We start from the raw sequence: 21663 nt of genomic DNA, 5'->3' as shown, positions 1-21663 counted from the left end.
TTTACAACATATTGCGCAACTGCAGGGTCTTGAGACACATGCTAACTCGCAAACTAGAGAGCTAGCGACCTAAACGGACCTAAACTTACCACTTCCACACGGATAGGGAGGATAACTATTAACAGTTATTTAACCTTTAACATGAGCATTAATTAAACGTAATAATTTTTTCTGAGTACATGATACCATACAGCATCCATATCAAACTTGCGCGGGCCGCACTAACATTAAACTTTCAGATCAAGGCGGGGGCCTGAAACTAGTGTCCTGTGGGCCACATTTGGCCCGCGGGCCGCGTGTTTGAGACCCCTGGTCTAATGTTAAGAACAGTAGACTGGTTAGAAAAGTTCGAAAAATCACTACAATTGACCTCTTTTTAAATACACCAAAAGCAGACACCGTTCCGAGTATCTTGTTGTCATGTAATGCCAAAGAGAAAACTTTACCGTCCACTGGTGTCGTTTCTGTGTAAACAACCCCTAAGTAGCCATAAAAACCTACATGAGGCCATAGGCCAACGACCAGAGATAGTCGTCCGTTTTACACAGCTTGTTAAAGATGGGACGACAACTCCATTACTATACCTCGTTGTTCAATTAAACATGCACGACTGAATGAGAGGACAAAATGTTGTGTTGTAAAAATTGAGGTAAAGCAGCCTCGAATAGGGACAGCTGGAACGGCAGGACTTTGTCACACTAGACACCAACGCTGCTCCTCACACTGCAGAATGCCGACATCCCACGCAAGAAGCATTGTGACGGACATTTTTCAAATGATAATACACATGAATGCGAGATCAATACAGTGGAACCTCGGTTAGTGTATGTTTTGGTTCAAGTCCAAGATTTCCGCACAAATGTTGCCTAGGTTTCCCGTTTAGAGCACTGTGCTCATAATTTCTATCACAAAACATCCCTTTTAACAGCGTGTTCGCATGGAAACCAGAACCAGAAAAGGCAGAATCTCTGATTTTCATACTGATCCCAGCTGCAGAAGAAGCTACAATAGACCCAAAAGAAAGTTGCAAGTGTCAGCATTTTGATATAGAAGGTGAGAAAGACTATTACATTGATAAAAAAAAAATAACTCGAGGCAAAGTATAAAGGTGTCATCATGTGGTTATCTCACCTCCTCCTGCCACACTCTGCCTTTTGTGTGGGTTAATACATTTTAGCCAAAATAACAGAATCTGTGCTGACAGTTTCTGCCCGTTAATTCATTCAATCCCAGACAATTTTTCAAAAGCTGTTCCTCTCGGTACCGGATATTTTTGATGAGTTTGACTGATTTTTCAAGGCGCTCGGGATATTGTGGCTTCGGGCTATGTAGACACAAAAAATTGTTTCTATTTTATTCAGTTTTTTCGTAATCGGCAGTAGAACATGGGTACTTTTCAGCAAAATATCAGTTGTTAAAAAAAGGGGCTTTTTGTGAAAAGATGCGTTTCAAGGATAACTTTTCAAAATTCCGACTTGCTCGCTATATTAAGAGACCATCCAACGGGATTGTTTCAATAAATTCCAAGCTACAGCTATTCAGTCCTGCCATACTCTCCTTGGCCAATCCATTAAATTCTTATCAACCGTTTTCCAAAAAAGTTTGTTTCTATTTTTTTTCCATTTTTTCGTAATCGTTAGTAGAACATAGGTACTTTTTCAGCAAAATATCAGTTCTTAAAAAAAGGGCTTTTTTGTTTCAAGGATAACTTTTCAAAATTCAGACTTGCACGCTATATTAAAAGAGACCATCCAACGGGATTGTTTCAATAAATTCCAGTTCAGTCCTGCCAATACTCTCCTTGACCAATCCATTAAATCCTCATCAACCGTTTTCCAAAAAAGTTTTTTTCTATTTTTTTTTCCATTCTTTAGTAATCAGTAGAACATCGGTAAGTTTCAGCAAAATATCAGTTCTTAAAAAAAGGGCTTTTTGTGAAAAGATACGTTTCAAGGATAACTTTTCAAAATCCCGACTTGCTCGCCATATTAAGAGACCATCCAACGGGATTGTTTCAATAAATTCCAAGCTACAGCTATTCAGTCCTGCCAATACTCTCCTTGGCCAATCCATTAAATCCTTATCAACTGTTGTTATTGGAAAACCAATGAAACGCATATAAGCAACACCTGTTAACCCATTTCAATAGCGGCATGGCTTTTTCACAATTTGGGTCTGAGAACCACCGCCTTAGAAGACGAAGATTTTATTTTATTTTTTTCATCGGCTATTGTATGACAACACAGTCGGAATGGCCGTTGGAACGGCAAAGGGTTATTCGAGCCAGTTCGACCACATTACGTACAAGCCAACACAATTACAGTGTAGATATCAAGGTTTGGTGTGAGCTTGTTTGATGTGGATGCTGGCTTGTTTGGGGGACATTCGTGACACAAAAAGGAAGCAGTTCCACAGTTATTTCAGCAAAGAGCATGGCAAACACACACAGTGCCTCAACGGCTGTTGGGGAGAGCTGCCAGATACCACCGTGTTGACTGATGGTGACAGAGATGACCGACAATCTTGCTGTTGACTTCGGTGTCACCTTACTGGGCAAACAAACTGCTGAAAGGAGTCTCTGGCTGCACACGAGTGGGGGTTTGTGGGGGGGGTCCCTTTGATGTGATAAAGCGATGGATGGTGGGATACATCGGATCACAATTCAACACTCGCAGTCCTGCAAATTTTGCTAATTTTGGCTGTTTACGATCCCATTCACCAAAATGGGATAGTCGGTAGTTAATCAATTGTTAATTGATTATGTTAACGGGTCGGTTTTGACCCATGTATTAAATCGGCTATAAAATACACTAAAAACAATAAGTTACTATCATGTCTTGGTTACCTTCTTAGTCTTCCTCATCCATGAAAATGTTGGTTTTAATACTTTCGGTGTGCGCATGTAGGCCTTTTTTTTTGTCACTATACCCCTTAAATTCAATTCCCAAAAATGGTAAACTGAACCTCAAAATAATCATATTCATAAATTGAAGGTTCTTTTGTTACCTGGCTATTACTGAGGGCTATAGAACATATCTCTTAAATCAATTAGTTTTATTTATTTTCTCATTTTAGTATTAATCACCAAAGAAACATCTATGGTGTTCGGGTGAATTTTGACCCATATACGTATATTAATGTCAAGAAAAGGTAGAAAAAGTTAGTTTTCAGCAACAGAACTTTAGTATAAACTGAAATCAAAAAGCAGAACAGGTCCAGATCTTGGTTCACTGTACTTCTTGCCATTCTTTCCATGATCCAAATTGTAAATTATGAACTCAGCCAGTCAAATGAGTGAATTCACTTCACATGTATACTGGAAAAGCGGTCAAAATGAGAATCCCCTGAAGCTTACATGATGAGAAAAGGAGCTGGTTGTCATTGTGTTGGCTAATTGTACACTTGTGACTTCAGTTGTGGCTCAAAATATTGCTTTATAGTCATATTATTATAACCGGTTTGAAACCGACTCTCACAATACAGTGGTCATAATTTCAACCAGACCATTTTAAAATGTAGTAAAAATTTATTTTTTTGGTTTTATTTTGTTGAGTTTCCTGACAAAGTCAAAAAGCCTTGATGCAATAAACAAATGTTGAGTCTTTATGTATTAAAATGTAAAACGGGTCAGTGCTGACCCTAACACAAGAGAAGGGTTAATCATTAGATTAATTGGCGAATAAAATAATTTTTAGTTGCAGCCCTGTGCAATTGTATGGGTCTATCAATTACTCGCATTTTTCCACCATTGGTTAGTGGTCCCGGATATAACCCCTGAAAAACTGTAGATCTACTCTAAAACCTTTTATTCCATAACGATTTCCTAAAATAGCCATTCATCCATTTTCTAAAATGCTTGTCCTGTTTATGCTTGTCCGGTTGGTGCAGCCTTTCCCAGCTCACTAAAGCAGAAGGACTACACCCCTTGGCTGGTCACCAGTCATTGCAAAAGGGGGCATTGAGCGGGAATGGACCCCATGCCAGCTGTATAGCAGCAGTTAACTACTACAGCACTAAAAATATCAATCCAATTTGCACACTATTCACTATTAGAGAACACTATAAGAATGCGAGAATCAACACTTTGATTTGCTTTGCTTAAGCGAAAAAATAAGTGGCTAAAAAGGCAGGCTTTGTTGTCCCACAGCAGCATCTGGAGTCACTGACGGAGAACATTCACAGATGCCGGCTTCGTATGTTCTGGTCTCATAGTCAGTGTGTTACAGCCTTGTTAAAAGTAAACAACGTTGTATGAACATTGTGGCTGTGTGCAAAAAAAAAAAAAAAACGCGGATGTTTTTAAAAGGCATACTTTTCTTTGCCTTTTCTGCATTTCTGTGTCCTAAATTGGTGCAGTTTTTTTTTACAGATAATGTGCACAGCGTTGATGAACAGAGGTCGTCATTTGATTATTAGCATTTTCACTTAGTTTGTATTGTTTTACCAACAAACTTACATAAGACCCTTAAACAATGCACAACGATGAACCAATTCAAGAAACAATACAAGCAGTTGATGTTTGCTAAATACAAGGATGAAGAGTCTTGAACCAGTCATGATGTGCTATATATATATATATATATATATATATATATATCACTATATTGACACTTACTATGGTACCCATTATGTCATTGTATGGTCATATCACCATGTACTTCAGTACGTGGAAAAAAACTAAAACTATATTAGGAAAGCAGGAAGTGAACAAATGTAACAGTTACTGATTGTAAAGGTACCAGATGGAGGGGTAGGATTTAATAAGCTTTGCTTCTTCCTACTCCTTTTGGACATGTGGAACTGTGAACTGATTGTGATGCATTCAATTGTAATCTGATGCATGTTCAAATGAAATAAAATCATTACCATTAATATTACCATAAAAATCTAGTTCCAAGCAGTAACTTCATTATACAAGTAACTATTGTATAATTAGTACAATTATTTTGTGTATTTAATTTTAAAAAATTACAAAATAAAATATTAATAAATGTATATTATTATAAAATTTTCTGAATAATATCATTTTAAGAGGTTAAAGTATTTTATTTTATTTTTTCCAGGCTTTTGCAGGCCATATAAGAAGATATTACGTGCAGAATCTGGCCCCCGGATCTTAAGTTTGACACCTGTGGTACAATAATATACAATAATATAGATAAATGAGCAAACCCAAAAACCCTACACAGTCAGATTTCCATAGGGAGTAAAGAGGGTGGTCAGAATTCACAGTCCCTTGGGCCAGGGCAGGTCCCATAGTAACACTGCATATGGCAAGGGGTGTCCAAACTGCAGTCCGGGGGCCATATGAAGCCCGTAACGTCTTGTATGAGCCTGTAGGGAGAGCCATTCTAAGTTTGGACATATAATGGGCTGATATTTCCCCTGATGGTTTTAGTTGCATTTTTAAAAATACATTGTCTAGGAGGATAAATGGCTATTTCAAGGAATAACACCCATGCACCTGGCCCTAAACTTGCTCTCGGTGCACCAGTTGACATAGTTTTCATATGGCGTGAAGCGAAACAAGAACAGATGTGTTGTTATATTGCATATAGAAGAGCAAAAACTGTCAAGACTTTGACTGATTGACATGCATTTAAATGTTCTCATTTTTCCTCAAGCTCTGGGGAATATCCCAGACCTTGTTTTGGGAGCTGTTGCTGCGAGACTCCATCTGTGCAAACATCACTCAATTGAAGGCAAAAATTCTACTTACCATATGCCAAACTCTGCAATGCAAATAGAAGCTGCAGCGAAAGCAGAGTCCGGCGATACTCCATTATAGGTTGAAATCTTTCATTGGTAGTTGAGGCAATTATCCATAAAGAGATTCAAACTCCACATTCAGCTCACTTGCTTCCGTTTTTTTTTAAATCAGAGTTCTGGCACCCCAAGTGCCAACTTTTCCAACGCTCTGCAAAGCAGCATCCGATCCAGCGGATAGTTCGTTAACAGCGGAGCCGCAGGTGATGACAGGACAGGCGGCTGCGAGATGCAGGCAGCGGTCGGTCGGTCCGTCAGTCGCTGGGTCCCGTTTTTGCCGCGTTTTAACAGATAAAACCCAGTCGGGGCAGCAATACATCGAGTCGCAGGGTTGACACGAAACGCCGTTTAAAAACACAGCAACATGCCCGCCTATGTACTCCGCGTCTTGCTTGACGGCACTGACTGACTTACTACAAGCCTCAAATGCATGCCCAAGTCATAACACAGTACACCACTTCCGGTAAAACATTTCAAAATAAACGCCGCAATAACTAGGGATGTTTTTATGTAATATCGATAAGAACATGTGAAATAGACCAGTATTTAATTAGTAACAACAAAATTTTGATGTTTGTCGTACGCGTACTATACGCACGTTATTGCTATTTATAACTTTTGACAAACATTGAGTGGTGTTTTATATTGAAGGCACCTCCCTCATTACTTCCGTCAACTACCTTGTTAATTTTACATTAACGGCACTGCTTGTGTTGCGGCTATCAATACTACTATTGGTAGATTACTACCAGATTATTACTAGATTATTAGTCTTATATTAGTATATCACAGTGTTATTCTCTTTTAAAATAATATTAAAATACAAAGGTTGATATTATGCTTGTTTTTTTATTGGCCAGTTTCTAAAAATATGAAAAACAACATATTAGAAATAGGAAAAGAGCAAAACCCCAAGAAAAATATTACATATTATAATTACAGTACGTTTTGTCCACTGTAACAAAGTAGCAATGCAGGCTGTTTTTATATAGCTTCTTCGAATATTGTATCTATGTTGGCTGAGCTTTTTTTTTATGTACAAGATAAACAATATCAAAATGGCCATTGTAATATTGCTTCTGAATCTGGTAACCGATACAAGTGGACATTAACAGCCGCAAAACACTGTTATTACCATCGTATAAAGATTCAGCCATAACCATTTTATAGCCGGTAATTAAAAAGTAAGTTGTTGAAGTTACTGGTTACTTTCCTCAATAAGTAATTCAATTACACAGAATGTAATTAGTTACAAGGGAAAGTAATAGTATTTTTCAAAACATTACAAATGTGTGTAATAATCAGCTTTGTAGTGACATTTTTTATGATATTAGGCTGAAGTCTTGCAATTCTTTATCAAAACGATAGGAGGCAGTGTTTTTCTGAGCGTGATCGACTAGCTATTTAGCTTCCTGTGTCACAGTAGTGAACAATAGCGACTGAAGCGACATTAAGATCACTGATATAGCGCAGAATAACGCGTCACATTTAGTACACACATCTGTAGAGCTGACAGTTGAAACAGTAATTGATTAGATTAACAGCGGTACTTTTAATAATGTTAATCCCAACACTTTTTATAACGTTTTTTTTTAACCTGTGCTAAAACACAGTGCAGAAGTTCATGTGATGCATGTTTCAAGGTCATGTGAAAGAAATGGTTAACAATCATAGAATAATTTTTTTTCTGATTAAATTCCATTTAGCTTTGGCCTTTTTTGTAAAATTGAAGTCCCGAGCAAATGTCAACTCCAAGCTGTCAAAGAAGAATAAACGATGCCGGCACTGGTAAGAACACCAAATGCAAATGTGTCTTACATGTGAAAGACCTTTGATTGAGCCGACGGTGGTGTTATGTATACAAATCACGCAATGGAAATGGCACACAAACACACACACACACAAGGAGAAAATGTCACTATTTATCTGAGTGCAAGCATTGCCTCCCCTTGATGCAACACGAAAAGCAATATGTGCCAAGAGACATGGCAAACGGGTGCCAGTGAGACCTGACGTACCAAGAGACGCAATTCTGCAATGAGAGATTGGATAAGAGCGCTGTGGAGTTAAATAAATACCAGGGGTCACACACCTAGTAAACACACAGCTTTTGACATTTGTAGAAATGAAAGTGGGGGATGATGAGGATAACAAGTTTACTGAATGAAAAAGACACAAACAGACAATGTGTAATCATGGGAAAAAGGTTTTATTATATATGTTGGAATTTTAGGGGTGCGGAAAATTGTGAGCCTGAACGCTTTCTGGAATGGTTTGAGTCGGGTTGAGAAATAAATAACCACAAGATTTACCATAAATTTCGGTCTATAAGGCACACCCACTAAATTTAAAGGAAAAAAAACAGATTTATGCGTATATAAAACTCACATGTCCATGTCATAAAATGGCACTTTGTGGCTTGCACGACTCTGTGAGGAGCAGGCACCTCTTTATTTGACAAGAGCCTGTCATGAAATATAAAAAAAAACTCACAGTGAGAACACTGAACTCATCACACAGCAACTTAACACCAAAAGGGTTTACCCAATAAATATACAAACATGCACCAATATGAGTTTTCCCAGAATGCATTTTGTCTGAGCAAAGCATTTCATTGGAGGACAAGCAGCATTAAAAAATGGATGGATGGCACAAAAATGCTGCTTCTCTCCACCAGAGGGAGCTAGAGAAAGGAGACTGAACACCTTGCAATGATTGCTCAAACACAATACCCCGTGGGTTTTGTTTTTTGGTACATGTTTGTATATTTGTCAGGTATACAATTTGAGTGTTAAGTTGCTGTGTGATGAGTTTAGTGTTTGACGTATGATGACACCATGAGTCAGACTGTTTATATTGTTATGCCGTTATATAAACTGACCTCCAATGGGTTGAGTGGGTGAGTGCACTGATAGCTTGTGATTAACTCATGCTACAGAAAGGGCTACCGTTTCCTCACTGACTCGCGAGTGACACAGTATTTAAACAATTAGCAGTAGTTGTGAACTAAAGATGTCATGAGTACTAACTTTAGTTCGGGCAAGACACTACACTGCAGGGTGATAGTGACTGGTGGCCCATCGATCAGAGCATCCCCATTAAAAAATAATTGCAAATACAACTATCCTATACTATATAATGTGACTGTGTATATACTGTATATGACACATGCACACAACAATTATACATAGCAGGCATACTTTCTTCATGGAGAGCAGAGGCACCATGAAACTCCCCGGATAGTTCTTTCATGATTTATGCATGTACATGATGAGTTGAATTGCACAAACAGATTAATTGAGCATCACTCTTTGATTGAATAAAACATGACGAAACCCCTCCACTGAATGCAATTCCACTCATGTGTGACTGATGCTGCTACTTTAGCGCCTTCGTCAAACATTGGAACTGGTGTCAATGCAGCCAAGCGCTCTATGAATTTAGACTAATTATCCACATTAGTGACTGAATTAGTCAGCGAGGCACCGCAGTCCAGTGCATATATGCACTGTAACTGAGTAATCGATCATAATATGTCGTCTCTTCACTCAAAGCATCGGTTTTCTGAGCTGATTTTGATGATTCATTGCAGGGGAAATGCCAGTATTGGTGTGCCATTATGACAGCAAAACTCAATGACCTTTATGGTCCAATTACTTTAAATGGTTTTGAGTGGGAAGGTCTGAGTAGCTGTGTTTTGAAGAATTCAAGTTAATTGACTGAGTGCTTTAACATTGGGACATTTTGGCACAGTTTCATATTCTTTGGGTAATTCTTTTGAAGTCATTGGTTTAGGGAGGTGGTGTCGAAAGCCTAGCCCAGGGGGCCATATGCGGCCAACATACTGCATTCTTTGGACCTCTGTGTGATACTTTTATTTCCTTTGGCTCACATATAAAAAAAAAAAACACTTGTGAGTTTGTACCATTTGTAACAAGACAATTAAAAAATCCCAGCAGTGCTCCAGTATCTTCTTAGTCGATGTACTGACGTACTCCATAACAACTCAACTCACAGCGACAGTCGATACAAATAACTTTGATTTTGTTGTGATTGCCATCTGCAAAATGTACCATTGGGAAAATAGCATGAGGTTTGAGTATCCTCTGATTTGCAGATCAATATTTACATTAAAAGTGACTATTGTAATGATTACATTACATTTGACTGAAGCTACAAAAATCATTCCACATATTAGCAAAAGTCTTACTGGACTAAAGGGGAAAGGGAGGTGGAAACGTTTGCGAAAAAATTTGCCTCACATCTCAGGAAACAACGATTGACTTGTTCACTGCTTTAAGGCGAACAACATTCTTTTGTCCGTCAAGTGCCGGATGACATTATATACTGCTCTGACTCCTGAAAGGCCCACCAACTTCCTTCCTGTTTCTAAATCACCATTAATGATGGGATGTACAACAGTGATAGGAATCCTGATAGTGACCGGCAGGGGCGTCACTAGGTTCTGAGGACAGGGGGGGGCTTAGCCCCCTGGAGATGCATCGGATATGAATGAATGTAGTAGACATTCAAAATAATCAAAAAGAAATTACCAATAACGAACAAGAACCGGGATATACTTAACTTTTGAACAGATTCAGTAGAGATACTTAATTTTAGGCCACACAGAGATGGCCAAGGGTGGAAATGAACCCTGGTCTCCTAGCTGTGAGGTCTGCGCGCTAACCACTCGACCGCCGTGCCGCCCATAATAATCATTATATTATATTATTAATTAGCCTATTATTATTACTATCATCATTATTCTTCTTCTGATTATTACTACTGCTACTACTACTAGTAGTAGTAGTAGGCTAGTATTAGCCTCCTTATTGGCTTGCTTATTAGCCTGCTTTTGCCCTATTATGTGAAATTTGTCATTTATTTTTTGTAAAAAAAACAAATCAATATTTTTTTTTTTAAGTCAATAAAAAATAAACAATTATTTAGGGGAGCTTAAGAACATTTTAAGGTGGCTGAAGCCCCCCAAAATAGGCCTAATGACTCCACTGGTGACCGGGTTATTTTACAGGCTAGACAGAAAGGCTTTTTCACTGTGCAATTTGAATTGAATATTTTTTGGGACTGCAGTGGTTTACGTTAAAGGCAATTGAAAACTACATAAAAATGTGTTTTTTCTATCATGAGTGTTCGACTGCTCCTCTTTTTGTTCTCATGCAATGGACTATTGCAATGGAAGATAGGCGCCGAACAAACTGATGCATAATTATTCCAGTGGAGTCAGGAAGAGATAGAAGGTGGTAGCGAAACAATTTTGGTAGAAAGCTAGAATGCCAAAGGCTCTTGACAGCAACACAACCAAGGAGAATGAAGTAGTTTTAGGGATGAAGCTGAGACTGCCGCTGAAATTATCCCCTTTACTCCGACACCAGATCTGCAACAACTTTTATTTATTTTAGGTATGTCTTTTTCCAGCCTATGAATCCCAGGGTTTAATAGGTGAAAGTTCTTTCACAGTGCTTCTTTGCTGCAGTGACATTTTGTTGAATTTAAAATGTGAATCACGTATACCTTAAATGCTGACACAACTCTCCAGGGTAAACATTCCATGCTTATTTTTAGACAATCATTTTATGTGAAGACAAGTAAATTAAATTCCATTGGTGATATCTTTCTCCGCCTGCATTTAAGCTCTGATATACAGTACACCAAAACATTACAGTTCATTTCAGCAGTAAATGTGTCTTTTCTTATCACTATTATTGATCTGGCCAGGATGGTTGTAGCCACTGGAACACCAATGGAGGAAATATAATCAGTGCAGTAAGATAGCATCAACTCGGGTCTATAATACCATCTATAACTTGCTGATATAGTTAATCTTCAAACAGTAAAAATAATGCATAAGGCTAAAAATAACCAATTACCTAAAAATGTCATCCAATACTTCTCTACAAAAGAGAAGTAATATGATCTCAGGGAAGAACTACATTTGAAACACTTATATGCTAGGACTACGTTAAAAAGCCATAGCATTTCAGTATGTGGAATAAAACTATGGAATGGATTGAGTAAGGAACTCAAACAATGCACAACGATGAGCCTATTCAAGAAACAATACAAGCAGTTGATGTTTGCTAAATACAAGGATGAAGAGTCTTGAACCAGTCATGATGTGAGATATATATATATATATATATATATATATATATATCACTATATTGACAGTTACTGTGGTACACATTATGTCATTGTATGGTCATATCACCTCTTACTTCGGTACGTGACAAAAATAAAATATCAAAAATTTTTTTTCAAATAACAAACTATATTAAGAAAGCAGGAAGTGAACAAATGTAACAGTTACTGTGGAACTGTGAACTGATTATGTGATGCATTCAATTGTAATCTGATGCATGTTCAAATGAAATAAAACCATTACCATTAAAATGTGCAATGGTCCCCGTGCCGCATTTTGGACACCCCTTATCAACATATTTGACTGGAAGACCAGTTACTATGGTACCCATTATGTCATTGTATGGATATATCACCTCGTACTTCGGAATGTGACAAAAATAAAAATAAATTAGGAAAGCAGGAAGTGAACAAATGTAACAGTTACTGATTGTAAAAGTACCAGATGGAGGGGTAGGATTTAATAAGCTTTGCTTCTTCCTACTCCTTTTGGACATGTGGAACTGTGAACTGATTGTGATGCATTCAATTGTAATCTCATGCATGTTCAAATGAAATTAAACCATTACCATAACTAAAGACACAAAAAACAAACGTTTTTGTTGATATTCTATGTAAAGTAAACCTACTATAAAATCCTGTACTGTTCATGTTCAAGGGATTAAACTTAACAGACTAACAATTGCAATGCTGCTGAGTTAGAATAATCTGCATGTGTTACAATTTTCTTAAAAATACGCAATATAGTTCAAATTTTTTTTACCTAGAACTGGTAATGGATGGACTAGCCCTTTCAGAAGCCTATTGGATGGTTCCTCTTATCAAATGATAAAGAGGGTGGCAAGAAATGACAACAAATCTTTTTAATTATCTGCCTTTCAATGAGATTGGCTGCTACCCAAGCACCCCAGGCACAGGAAGCAATGGGGGGCATTCAGGACGGTTAGGATACTATCATAATATAACATAAGGTCGGTGTATGCTTCTCAATTGTAACCCGCCTGCTTCAAATACAGGATCTTTGGAATGGGACTAAGAGTACTAACCTCTGGGCTAAAAGTCCGGACAGTCAATTCAGCGTTCAGCACAGCTCTTAAAGCTGAGGGAGTGAGGTTTACCCACGTACACTTAACACAGCCTCACTGGCTGGCATCCATTACACTCACTCCCCCGAAGCCTCACTCCCACCCAAGTCACTGCACCCATGTAACATCCTTCGTAGTGGGAGTCGAGAGTAACCGCCAGGCGAAATGTCCAGACTGTCAACAGCTCAGTTAGCACAGCTCTTAAGACTGACGGAGTGAGGTTTAAGTTTTAGGTTTAATATTTGTGTACCATAGTACAGTACTGCATTTAAGAAAGTTAATTTACTAATAATGTGGCCAATTTTAAGCCTTTTCCTTCAAATCCTCAAATGGGATCCCTTTTTGTTTTGGCAGTTTTCGCATAATAAAAGTCCCCCTTTTTAATTTAATGTCTGTGCTGCAACACCCACTGCCCCCCCTCCCCCCCTTATGGTCTGGGAAAATGAACAAATTGATATGGGTGTATGGAGACAGATTGGACTGGGGCGTCCTTGTCTGTTTGCCACCATACATCATACCCGGATGGTCCGTGTGGGTGTCACTATTAAGACCATGTGTCCGTGATGCTGTTTAACATTCAACTGGCTTTATTTAGCAGTCGCATTTTATGAATTCAATTTAGCACGCACACTCAATGCTTAATGGGTCCGTCCATAAAGACCAATATTGGACGTGAAAATAAAAGGATACAACAATGGGTAGTAAACGGATCTCTGGGATGGCTAATTTTTTTTTAAAGAAAATTTGTCTGAGGCTCACTACGTAAATACCGTATTTTCCGGACTATAAGTCACACTTTTTTTCATAGGTTGGTTTGTTTCATTGGTTGGTTGGCTGGTTCCTGCCACTTATACTCCAGAGCGACTTATAAATGAAAAAAGTGTTTATGTTACATAAACACTGGACAACTTTTCTGTTCATGTTTATTTTTTGTGTAGCTGAATAACCATTGTGTTAGCATATCTTACACCTATTCAGCCTGTTCTCTATTCTTGTATTGTTAGAACTTGCCTTCCAAGAGGACGTAATGTCTGTTTTGGTCAAGTAGTTTGTAAAATAAATTACCCGGAAAAAAATGCGACTTATACTCCAGTGCGACTTATGTATGTTTTTTTTCTACCTAATTATGCATTTTTGGCATTTTGCGACTTATAGTCCAGAAAATACGGTACTTGCATTCTCTTCTTGTAATCATCAATCATAATCATGATTCAATAGGATAGGTGGCATAGAAAGTGGATGAATGGAATATATCATCACCCATCTTTCTAGTATCCATGGTGATAATTTTGCCTCATTTGATCAAAGTCCCGAGAAGGAGTTTGTGAAGGACAACACCTTGTTTTTACCCAAAATAGGCCACTTCCTGTTCGTTTTCCAATATGGCTTCTTCAGAGTTTTTTTTTTTTTTGCCTGTTTAAAATAAATTTTGTGATGCTAGGTTATGGCCAACATATTTTTGTTAATATCTAATTCAAGTAAATAATTGCCTAACATATGATTTGGACAACACTAAAATAAATTACCGGCAAAAAATGCGACTTATACTCCTGTGCGACTTATGTATGTTTTTTTTCAACCTAATTATACATTTTTGGCCTTGTGCGACTTATACTTCGTAGCGACTTATACGTAGTCCAGAAAATATGGTCCTTGCATTCTCTTTTGTACATCATAATCATGATTCGATAGGATAGGTGGCATAGAAAGTGGATGAATGGAATATATCATCACCCATCTGTCTAGTATCCATGGTGATAATTTTGCCTCATTTGATCAAAGTCCCTAGAAGGAGTTCGTGAAGGACAACACCTTGTTTTCACCCAAAATAGGCCACTTCCTGTTGGTTTTCCAACATAGCTTCTTTAGGTTTTTTTTTTTTTGCCTGTGTCCAATAAATTTTGTGCCAACATATTTATTATTATATCATTTTTTTGTTAATATCTAATTCAAGTAAATAATTGCCCAACATATGATTCGGACAACACTTTAGTTCATGCATTACATGTGAATAGAAAATGTCTACTATTGTCTCGGACTCCATCTCATGTTACCAGATGTATTTGGAGCAAAATAAACCATTATATTTCCATAACTGAGCTTTTCCGTCTGGTGAATTGGAAAGAGTAAGTAATTACTTTCTGAATCTACACAGTCAGCTCATTTATCTCCAAAAACACATTTAAAGCAAAGAGACCCAGCAAATATGATCTCATGGGAGAGGGGCTAAAATAGAATGAAACTGCTTGCATGTAATTTGAAAATTGTTAGAGTAGACTCGGGATAAAAAAAAAGAGGATAAATTAATACATATTAGATTGAGGGAAATAAGTATTTAATCTTAGCAAACATTCAGTTCCCCACAGATCAGTTGTTTGCTCAAGAAGCACACAAATGAGTCCTGTCCTTCAGCAGGAAACTTGGCGAGAAATAATTCAGAAATGGAAGAAAAATATAAGAAAACAGTCAATTGCCCTCGCTCTGGAGCTCCCAGCAAGATTTCAGCTGGTATGGTAAAAATGATTGTGATAAAAGGTACAAAGGAGGAGCTGGTTCTTGATGTCAAGGGAGTTGGGAGCACAGTCAGCAAGAAAAGTGTTAGTAAAACACACTTTGCTGTAATGGATTGAGATCCTGTAGTTCCTGTAGGGTCCCCCTTGCTGAAGAAGACACATCTACAGGCCCCGCCGTCTGAGGTTTAACAGTTCTGTCACGCATTAGAACAACAGCAAAGAAAAGCATTATCTTTCCTTGTACCACAGAATCTCCACTATGAACACTCCCTGAAGGATCCTCAAGGAGATTCCTCTTTTTAAACATTGTTTGATTCCAGGCCTTCAGGCACTCTGCTTCAGAACTCCTCTATCTCCAGTGCGAAAATGTAAAAAGTCCGGTGAAAAGTGGCACCGACTTCCATTTCAACCCTCTTCACGGACTGTCAGGGTTAAGCTTCAGCACCTCAAGGGGAAAATGTGAGATGATGGGTGAGAGCCTCATCCATATACACTTGCAGGGGTCAGAAAGAAAAGCACCAAACATTCCAAAAGGCTTAGTAACCTCAGAGAGAGAAAGGAAGATACCTGGGCCCGAAGGGACACACTGATCCATGTCAGTGTAGCTGAAGCTCGCCTATCTCTGCAGGTACAGAGTCAAATAATTAAACAGCATAAAAGCCATTTTTTTATGGGAAACTATTTAGAAAGCAGCACCTTTAAAATAAGTGAGGGTTGACAGGTATGCCACAAATGTACTTTAAATCTAAACAAATGACATGAATTTATAAATTTTATTATTTTTATTTTTTATATAATTTATTATTAAATTATTATTTATTCAAAATTATTTAAATTATTTGCAATTTACTTTTTACGCTGTACATTGTTGTTCATATTTAATGTCATCTATTCTCATTATTATTATTATTATTATTATTATTATTATTATTATTATTATTATTATTATTATTATTATTATTATTATTATTATTATACGGGAGCCAGGCAACAACATTTCATTGGCAATTTCACTGCTGTGTTATTGTGCAATGACAATAAATTTTATTCCAATTCCATTTCAATATTAAAGCTAAAAGCCAGATAGCCAGAACAGTTGTATTGTAAGATTTGACACCCTATTAAAGCATTAGAATTGTTAAATAGTTTAAAATGACCTTTAATGGCAAAAACAAAATGAGCTAGCCTACCCCACACACTGCCATTTTAGGAAGCAATGTCCTGGGATAGTCGCTTGACAACCACTCCAAAATGCTTTCTAGCTTGTGGGCTACAAAACAGTTTAATGGTAATATTTAATACCCTATTATAACATTAGGATTGTTAAAGGGCTTTCAAATGAGCTTTAATGGCTAAAAATAAGTGTTTGGAAAAGAGCTTGCTAACATGATAGGCTGCCATTTTGGGAAGCATTCTGGGATAGTCACATGACAAGCCCAACAAAATGTTTTGTAGCTTGTTTGCTATGAATTATTTGAAGAAATTTGTCAAGAACGGTTTAATTAAAGCTTTAGAATTGTTAAATGGCTTTAAAGTAAGCACCCTAAAATAAGGGAGGGTTGATGGTATGCCACAAATGTACTTTAAATTCAAACAAATGACATGAATTTATTAGCATTTTTGCTATTGCGTTTTTTATACGTCTGGTTTTCCATTTCAATATTAAAGCTAAAAGCCAAATAGCAAGAACAGTTGTATTGTAAGATTTGACACCCTATTAGAGCATTAGAATTGTTAAATAGTTTAAAATTAGCTTTAATGGCAAAAACAAAATGAGCTAACCTACCTGATACACTGCCATTTTAGGAAGCAATGTCCTGGGATAAGCCTTTGGAAAAGAGCTGGCTAACCTGATAGGCTGCCATTTTGGGACGCATCCTGGGATAGTCACATGACAAGCCCAACAAAATGTTTGGTAGCTTGTTTGCTATGAATTATTTGAAGAAATTTGTCAAGAACACATTAGGATTGCTAAATGGCTTTAAAGTCAGCTTTAATGGCAAAAAAAATACACTTTTGGAAATGAGCTAGCTTAAACGACACGCTCATTGTTGGGGAAGTCATATGCTGAGGTCACTTACGGATTTAATCAGTTCAAGTCAAGCACAAAGCTGTATAACACATTTTGGGACATTTAAAGTGTTTCTGAGATGTAAATCATCATAGGTTGAGAGTTTGTGCTAATAATTACCTATTCATTCAGGCAGCGCTCATTCAGGCAAAAAAAAAAAGTGGGTATAAAGGTGCAAATATTCATCTCTCTCTCTCACATACACACACTCATGTTGTCTTATGCCTTTCATCACAGCCTCACTTCAACCTCTTGCCTCTCCATCAGAAATTCTTTTTATTTTCTGCACCATTCAGTGACGGCTTTATCCCCACAAAAGCAAGGACATTACTTGGCTGTAGGCTCGGCGCCGCTGGAGACTCCCTTGCTGATGATTTCAGCTTTCTTTCTCCTCTTAAGAGGGAGGAATCAAAATCTATTGTTCAAAGAAAATTATTTCAGAACACAGCCGACCTTACCTGGATTTGGGACCTACGCGGGGGGAGGAAGTGACACAGGAGGCATGTTGTATATGTTTTATACAGTATTTCATGTGTTTTCCTTATACGGTACGGTATAGGACTTTAATTTCGGTACAGTTGTGTACCGGTTTTCTACACGGTATGCATTCAGTGAGGGACAGGAAGTGTTTATAATGTCACATGTGAGTAAGTAAACAAATAAAATGTAACCCAGGGATGGGCAAACTTTTTGACTCGTGGGCCGTGTTGAGTTAACAAAACTGTCCGGGGGGCCAGAATATATATCTAACAAATATTAACAAGTGTCATACTATTAGCTATATGTTCTCATGTCCCTTTTTTCAGGAGCACTTTAAACTACGAAATCTAATTCTACGGTTTAGTTTTTTTTGTTTTGTTTTACTGAATAAGACATCAGACTTGCAAGTCATGTTGCTAGCATGTATGTGAAAAGTTGAAATACTTAGAAAGCAACTGGCGGGCCGCATGTGGCCCCCGGGCTGTAGTTTGCACACCCCTGGTGTAAAGCCATTGTTTGGGTAGCAGGAGTCATGGCAAGAAAAGCCAGAGTTTGAAGGCCTTCTTCCGTTCTTTAGTGATCACAAGTAGAACATAAGTAAGTTTCAGGAAAATATCAGTTCCCAACTAAAAAAAGGGGAGAAAAACAGCTATTTTTAAGAACATAAATTATATACTTTGTTGGGCTCGGGTGTTAAGAGTTAAAAGGTTAAAATTAGGAATATCCGATATTGGCTTTTTTAAATAAATTTTCCGATACTGATTAATGCAGGGGTCAGCAACCCATGGCTCCAGAGCCGCATGCTCTTCAGCCTCTTTGCTATAATCCATCCTTTGCTATAAGTATTTAACACCCAAACTTGTTGGGGCCATAGTAAACATAAAGATTTAAAAAGCAAACATTAAATTTAATTTAGTTTAATTTAATTTAATTTACACAGATATGTATGTACATTTATCTTCTATACTAGCAAGAGTACTCGATCAACTCTGCTTTTTCCTCCTCTGAACTACTTTGATACCCCAAAATTATATCGGTTTTCATGATCCGGGACAAAAATCAAATACCGATATTGCATTTTTATGCTGATATCAGGCCGATAATTTTCAGGACAGTCAGAGTTAAACTCAAATATAAACCAAACCGTGATATGGCGTACCGTTACACCCCGAGTTTTATCATCTTCTCTTCCTGTCTCCATGCACCCCAGTGATGGCCAGGCTCCCAGAGAACAGGTTCCCACTTTAATGTCTCCTCTCCTTACTTGGTACTTGGAGCTCAAATTTCCACCCCAGCCCCATCCCTCTGATTTCTAACGTCCCCGGCGGCCGATGTAGAGAAGAGACAGAGCCTGGAGCAAGAAAAGGGGTGTGTGGGTGGAGGGACGGTATTGTCCTCTCTTTCTCCCTACTGTCTGTCTTATTTATTACGTCTAGCGCATGACCAGGGACACGGTGTGACCCCGGGGCACGTGCGGTCCCCAGAGTTGAGTGTTGTGGCTTACTGGCTGATCAGGCAACAATAGCCAATCCTATCACAGTATAATGTGGGAGTTGGTTGGAGTGAGAAGAAGATATTAGGTTGAATTCAAGGTCGGGCCACAGTGTGGCAGTATTGTCAATAACAGTACACAGTACTCACTAATTCATAAATCAGGTTGTTTTGTGGTTGAATACAGTCTATTAGTCTAACAATTCACATATATAAGCAAATGTTACATATTTTAAGTAAGCATTTATATAGTAGTATATACTGTGCAATATGAATCTGAAGGTGAGTATATGGGTGTTATTATTCAGAGGGCTGTAATGATTTTAAAAACAGGATTTAGAAGATCATACATTGATTTTCTATGCTATAACTATAAAAGTATGCCATTCCGAAAAAAATAATCCTGAGATTCACTTACTTATGGTCAGGTCTGGACCCAATTAATGGCTATAAATGATGGATTATGAATTAATCCATTACCTAATTAACTAATGCAAGTAGTTAAACTTTGTCAAATCACTATTATTAGCACATTCAAAGGTAGGTTTCAGGAAAATATCAGTTCCCGACTAAAAAAGTGAGGAAAAACAGCTGTCTTTTAAAAAGATTTTCAAGAACATAAAATATATACTTGCTTGAGTTTTAGGGTTTTTAAAAACATACAAAAACTACTTTGGTATTGAAAAGGTTAAAATTAGGATTGTTTGAAATCACTTTCATTAGCACATTCGAAGGTAAGTTTCAGGAAAATATCAGTTCCCGACTAAAAAAAAAAAGGGAGAAAAACAGGGTTTTTATTTACATTTTCAAGAACATAACATATATACTTTGTTGGGCTCAGGTTTCAGGGCTTTTAAAAACATACAAAAACGACTTTGGTTTTCAAAAAGGTTAAAATTAGGGATATTTGAAATCACTATCATTAGCACATTCAAAGGTAAGTTTCAGGTAAATATCAGTTCCCGACTGGAAAAAAAAAAGGGAGAAAAACAGCTTTTTTAATTTACATTTTCAAGAACATAACATATATACTTTGTTGGGCTTGGGTTTTAGGGCTTTTAAAAACATACAAAAAACAACTTTGGTATTGAAAAGGTTAAAATTAGGATTGTTTGAAATTACTATCATTAGCACATTCAAAGGTAAGTTTCAGGAAAATATCAGTTCCCGACTAAAAAAAAAAAAGGGAGAAAAACAGCTTTTTTTTTTTTACATTTTCAAGAACATAATATATATACTTTGTTGGGCTCGGGTTTTAGGGCTTTTAAAAACATACAAAAAACAACTTTGGTATTGAAAAGGTTAAAGTTAGGGATGTTTGAAATCACTATCATTAGCACATTCAAAGGTAAGTTTCAGGAAAATATCAGTTCCCGACTTAAAAAAAAAAAAGTGAGATTTTCAAGAACATAACATATGTACTTTGTTGGGCTCGGGTTTTAGGGTTTTTAAAAACATACAAAAACCCCTCCACACGCACACACACACCAGATGTGATCGCCAGAACGCCGGGGTCCTGTGGTTTTGAGTTTCACTTCAATATTTCTCCTATTAAAGTGGAATTCCCAACTTGGAAACGCTTGTCATGGCCTGCATTTCGATCACAGGTTGGCAGTACTTAGCCAGTCACGGTAATCCACAAGGAACACATGTAGGTAATGACCCATAGAACGGGCGATGTTGTGCTGCTGAGAATAGCCTGCTCAATAAACACACCCACCGATATGAAAGACTCTTACAGCTGTTCATGCTGTTCACTGTTGTTGCACATTATTTCTACTCCATTACCTCTTCCCGAGTCCTGCGGCTCGTAGCGTGACAGTGTCTGTGCATTCTCTGAGTCTTCCTTACAGCAACGTGTGCGTTTGAAACAAACATGGAGGTGCATATTTAAAGAATTCATGTGTTATTTAAAACATACTATTCTAGTTTATTTCATCAGTAAAGTAAAAGCAACCTGGATATTAAACGTCAACCATATTTTTAAAAAGGGTCGGACCACAGTAATGGGGGGGCAGTGGGTTTGAATTTGTGTTGCTATGGCAACTGCAGCAACGCTTGTATCAATATGCACTTGCGATACATCCATGTCACAGGA

General features: G+C 37.6%; 1 protein-coding gene across 3 annotated transcripts in view; it reads right to left on the bottom strand.

The window, feature by feature from the left end:
• robo3 (roundabout, axon guidance receptor, homolog 3 (Drosophila)) overlaps nucleotides 1-21663 on the bottom strand; it is a 130263-nt gene that overhangs the window by 73989 nt on the left and 34611 nt on the right. The window contains exon 1 of one of the 3 annotated variants that reach the window (XM_058086498.1): nucleotides 5720-6182. The exons of the other annotated variants lie outside the window; for them this stretch is intronic. Coding sequence (XP_057942481.1) covers nucleotides 5720-5783 — 64 coding nt within the window. The 5' untranslated portion in view covers nucleotides 5784-6182. Of the gene's footprint in view, nucleotides 1-5719; nucleotides 6183-21663 lie in introns of those variants that run through there. 3 annotated transcript variants of the gene reach the window in all.

Source organism: Doryrhamphus excisus, chromosome 11 (genome assembly GCF_030265055.1).
Source record: "Doryrhamphus excisus isolate RoL2022-K1 chromosome 11, RoL_Dexc_1.0, whole genome shotgun sequence".
Classification (NCBI taxonomy): domain Eukaryota; kingdom Metazoa; phylum Chordata; class Actinopteri; order Syngnathiformes; family Syngnathidae; genus Doryrhamphus; species Doryrhamphus excisus.
Note: the sequence above shows the minus strand (reverse complement) of the source record. Positions and strands in the feature narration are given on the sequence as shown.